At 45.5% G+C, this 5218-nt stretch overlaps 1 protein-coding gene across 3 annotated transcripts in view; it reads left to right on the top strand.

The window, feature by feature from the left end:
* Window positions 1-5218, top strand: part of RIN3 (Ras and Rab interactor 3) — a 152383-nt gene that overhangs the window by 61239 nt on the left and 85926 nt on the right. For all 3 annotated transcript variants that reach the window (XM_019518643.1, XM_019518641.1, XM_019518642.1), the window contains exon 2: window positions 4066-4252. In XM_019518643.1, the coding sequence (XP_019374188.1) occupies window positions 4066-4252 (187 nt within the window). The remainder of the gene's footprint in view (window positions 1-4065; window positions 4253-5218) is intronic.

Here is a 5218-nt window from a genome sequence, read left to right as displayed (position 1 = left end):
ACTTGCTTTCTTCCACTAATTATTAATGTCATCACCTCACAAATGTTTCCCTGGCAGGCAGTTTCAAGATAAAATTAGCACAGGACTTTTTTCAGTTGGTGAAAAAAGTGAGAGAGAGAGAGAGAGTGTGTGTGTGTGTGTGTAGGATGAATTGTGATAATTTGCAAAAGCTATGATTTAATTTTACTTTGTACTTATGTTTAAATATGCTGTTGGACTAAAAATTGCACATTACAGTTTTAAAAAGAAAGTTCCTCACATGTGACAAATTGTCACACTTCATTTTGAAAAAAAAATAGAAGTCTGCTTTGCTAGTTGCTGTTTGTTGGACTTCTCTCCACTTGGAAAGTGAAAATGGAGCAATAAATATCAGATTATCATACACTAGTGCGGTGCTTTAGGAGAAATAGATATATTATACATAGTTTAACACTGTGTGTGTGTGTGTGTTGTGTGTGTGTGTGCATGTGCACGCGTGCTGATGTGGATGTTGCAAAAGAACATGAAAGCTCACTATTGGTTTCAGGCTTTTTAAAAATTACTTTAACAAAACCTAAATTCTGGGCCAAGTGTACTGCATTGAATTAGAGAAAAGACAGTCTCAATTTAGGTCTGAAATCCGACCTAGTTTAAAAATGTGCTCCAGATTTTAACAGCTGTGTCTCTAAACAAACAAACAAACAAAACTCTTACCTACCACAAAAAAGGAAGTGACACCAAGTCAAGGAAAAAGAAAGCCATATCCATTTAACTGCCCCAACAAACCTGACGTAAAAAGACATGTAGCTGGACTGGGGCTACAGCTAGGGATCAACATCTTGTGTCCACACAGGTAGGAATGCATCCTCAGATAATGTTTTGGCTTAAGGGACAACCTTGTGGTGACACAGGATTTCACTACATTGTGAGAGCTCCATCCAAAGGAACAGAAATGTCACATAGCCGTTCATGCTGCTTGTTAATCTGATCTCCCTTGTTCCTAACCTGCAAACCTATGCTTGGGCTGTGGCTGCATTTTCTGACGTGTGGGGGTACTGTGTTAATAATAGCCATGATGTTAAAATCTTTGCTTGTCTTGAACATTGCTCTTGTATCCCTAATTGCTACCTGAGCTGCTGCATTTTACCATATGCACTGGGGCTTTGTTAGTTTGCCAGTTCATTGGTGTTAGTTTGTCAAGACGTTTGTTATTATAATTTATTAACTTGATGCTGGGCTACTGCTTTTCTTTTACTTATCCTTTTCACTCCATACATGGATGCATATGTGCTACAGCTTATGTTTTAAATACCTTTTTATTTATTGATTCATTGGCTTGATCACATTGTATCCAGTAGTCAACTCTGTCTTTGAGGACACTTGGCTTCCCAAGGGTTGTTCTCTTAGAGAGATGAGCAGAGATCCGGGTTTTTTGTTTCCTATGGAAACCCCCCCGCAGATTTTCCCTTTTAAGTAAGAAAAATGCAGATTTTTCATTTTAACAGAGAAACAAGTGGATTTTCCACTTTTGCAAATTGCTCTCTGCAGGATGACAGAGTTCCAGCCTGCCAGGGGCTGGGAGGAGCAGGAGGAGGGTGGTCAGGCAGGGGGCGCCATGAGCATGTGCGTTCTCACACAGGCACATGGCTGCCAGGCAGCCTGGAGAGCAGCTCCTGCAGGTAAGTCTGGTGGGGGGAGGGGGTATTGAAGCTCCATAGGGAGAGAGGGAGTTGGGCAGGGCTGGGTTTGGGGCTGCTGCCCAACCCGGGTGGTGCGTGGGGCTTGGTGCCCGAGGCTGGAATACACTGCTGCAGGGCCAGTGCAAGAAGTGGAATGGAGCCGCAGGCAGCTTGTCTGCGGGGTGAGGGGAGATGAGGCAGGATCCCTGCCACTGCGTATACTCTTTAGGGGAGCATGGGGGGCACATGCCGCTCAGATATGTGCATAGGGCAGGGACGGGGTGGGTGCAGGCTGCCCACTGCAGACTGGGGCTCCCTGCCATGCTGCCCTCCCCCTGGGGTCTCTGTGGCCCAGTGGGTAGGAGATGGCATGGCAGGGCAGAGCTAAGCCAGGCATGGAAGATCCTTGCTGCTGCGAGCCCCATGCCACCCAGTAAGGCATCCCTTGCATGCCAGGCAGCAGTGGGGGTGGCAGCACGGAGTTGTGCCCCTTGCTGCTGCTGGATGGGCAGGGGGTGTGTCGCCATGGCAGCACAGGGCTTGCAGCAGCAAGGATTTTTCCTGCTCAGCCCTGACCTGCTCTGCCCTGCCATGGTGGGGCCTGCCTACTGGGCTTCAGTGGCCCCAGGAGTGGTGGGGGTGGTAGGGCAGGGAGCCTGAGCCTGCCCCCCACCCCAGTCGTGTCACCCCCAGGAGAGGGGGAGCCAGGCTCCACTCTGTTGCAGCAGCCTCTGCCTCCTGCAGGTGGCAGCCAGGGCTTGGGTGCTACCGCAGAGGGCAGGGGGCTGCAGACCTGGGTCCCCGGCCATTTAGCCCTGGCAGCTGGGGGCCCCATGGCTAGGGGGCAGGGGGCTGTGGGTGGGGAGTAAGGGGCCTGGACCTGCGTCCTGGTGATGGGGGAAGGGGGAGCTCTGATTTTCCATGATAAAAAACCCCAAATAAATGTATAGGTATTTAGAATTTATTTTATTATAGTGATAGGAGCACTGGTAGGCTTCCAGACTGCTTTAAAATAGTAAATATATCAAGAAAATATTATGTTCAGTTGACACACACACACACACACACACACACACACACGTGTTTCATTTTAATCACGGGTTTTAGGTTTTTTTGAATCAGAGAATTTGCAGTTTTTAAGCAGAGAAAACCAGAATCCCTGGAGATGTGTTATACTCGTAACCTTTGGATTCCTACCTGAATTAGAGGCAGCCTTATTTATTGGAGATAGAGGATTAGTCTAAAGTTATTAATGAATAAACTGATGCCTCTGTTCTTGCATGCACTGGACATACTCAAGAAACTCTGAGCTCCTACATGCACCATGTTTCTTTTTTGCATGATTTCTCACTCTACTTGTACCCACGGGTGTGGGACTTCTCTGTTCCATATTAACAAACCACAACTCCACCTGCACTCCTGTGCTTGTTGAACTCAGTCTCTGATGTAGGTAGGGGCAGGATTCAAATGTCAGGCTTTGCAATCATCTTCCCACCTGCTCCCAGCATCTGCAGAAGAATGTAATTATAGAAGGGGGGAAATATCAATATTATTTTTAAACTGTGAAATGTCTTCTTACCTTCTCATGCAGAGTATCTAAAGAGCCCCCAGATAGGTACGGAAATGAGGCTGCTGATCAAATGCAGCCCTGCTGAAACTCTTCAAGTCTCCAATATTTGCACGTTCTTTTGGAAGGCCTTGGGTTGACAGGAAGGGTTCCACAGTAAATGCCTGTACTGGGACATTTGGATTAATCTTGAAAGCTACTGAACAATGCAAGAAGGCCTGGAAGTGACATGCAGACCAGCTGAGCCTAAGGCATTCTGACTGTGTGAGCTCATGAGTCTCATTGCAGGCTTTGGCACACAATATAATGAAGTGCATCTGAAATTCCTGAACGCTGGTTTGATCACCCAGGGGCCCTGATCCTCCCACTGCACTGAACAAATACCTCCCTTTAGCATCAATAAGAATTATTCATATATGTAAGCTGAAGAATCAGGGCCTTACAGCTGGCAGGCATCTATCCACAAAGAGGTAAAGTACAGGGCAGTGGAAGTACTAGCTTTCCACCGGATGTCTGTCAGCCTTCCTCAGCCCAGTTCTTCAGATATCCTCACCAACGGCTGGGGCAAGGGCATGTCCACAACTCACCCAACTTCAGGAAAGAATGCCTCACCAGTGTTTGTGGGGTTTCAAACCAGAAGGTGAATTCTTGTCTTTGGGGTGTGGGTTGTTACTGTGTGTTGGTACAACTGCCTTAGTTCAGGGCTGCTGTATTAATATTAATCTCTCGTGTGGTGCTGGTTGCATAGTGCTTTGTGTCTGCATGCATATGTGAACATGCACATATTTATGCTACTGTCACCCTGCACTTCGGCTTAATAGGGACTCTGTGTTGATTCAGTCCTGTCACAGATACTGGCGAAGATAACGACGAGACACAGCTAGGTCCACCTGTCGCTCTGAGGAACTGCTTTCCCCTGCCAGGCATCAGCATACTTGATAAGCTCATCAAAACATGCCCGATTTGGCTTCAACTGAGCATGAATGAGGAGAGGGCCAGAGAAATACTAAGCAAAGAAATGGCTGGGGTAAGTCTACATTTGTCCAAAATGGTTTCAGTTCAGACAACCACATTTCCTGTTGCTCGGCATAGCTGAGAGAGATGTCTTTTCATGTGGAAGCTAAAGTATTTAGCAGAGTCTGCTCTGTGCTCGCTGGTGCTGGCATGGTAGACATTCCGGTTTGCTCTGGACCAATGGCATATGTCCATGGAAAGGCTTATACCTTTGATTTGCTTGGTCAGCACATGGTTTCAGGATATCTTTTCCCGTCCATCTCAAATAAAGGTAACCCTGCCCTGCCTGTCTAGCTCATACGGGTTTATTATAATTATTGCTGTACTTTCCGCTATGTTGACTACCCAGTAGTGCAGCCTGCTGCAGTGTCTTTTCAATATCTCTAACTTGTACCTAGTTTAAAAAGTGAAACCTTAAACAGGAACTGAAGAATCAAATATTACCTTCCTTTGGAGCTCCTCTGGGATGCGCATACTGACTGTGGCTCTGAGTTTTAGTCTTGCTGTTATTTGTTATATTGTTTTTGTTTGACCAAACATGACCAAATTGTTGGCAGCAGTTTAATGGAAAGAAAATGGGGTTTGGAGCTTTCACAAAGAATATTGTTCTCCCAAATGCTTTTCAGGTATTTGAGATAAAGAAATGTTGCCAAAAACCAAAACAAACCAATTTTAAAAATCCTTCTGCAATTACTCAGATTTAACTTCCTTGGAACCATTATGTCATTAACTCTCCAGTCATCCAGAGGAATCCTAAGATGGAAGAGGTCTGAATTTCTAATATTAAACAAGATAAAACAAAAAATTAAACCCAAATGAACAAGCAAAAAACCCCCCAAAAGAACAAAAACCAAGCAAGTAGGGGATGCTTTCTGTTCTGGTTAGTTTTATGGAAAAAAGCTTCCAGGAATTCTTTCTGTGTTATAAAACATTTTGGGGAGAAGTTTTCATAGATTTCATAGACATTAGGGCTGGAAGG

Source organism: Gavialis gangeticus, unplaced genomic scaffold (genome assembly GCF_001723915.1).
Source record: "Gavialis gangeticus isolate Ggan-Ray unplaced genomic scaffold, GavGan_comp1, whole genome shotgun sequence".
Taxonomy (NCBI): domain Eukaryota; kingdom Metazoa; phylum Chordata; order Crocodylia; family Gavialidae; genus Gavialis; species Gavialis gangeticus.
The sequence above is the reverse complement of the archived record's forward strand: the minus strand, read 5'-3'. Positions and strand labels throughout refer to the sequence as shown.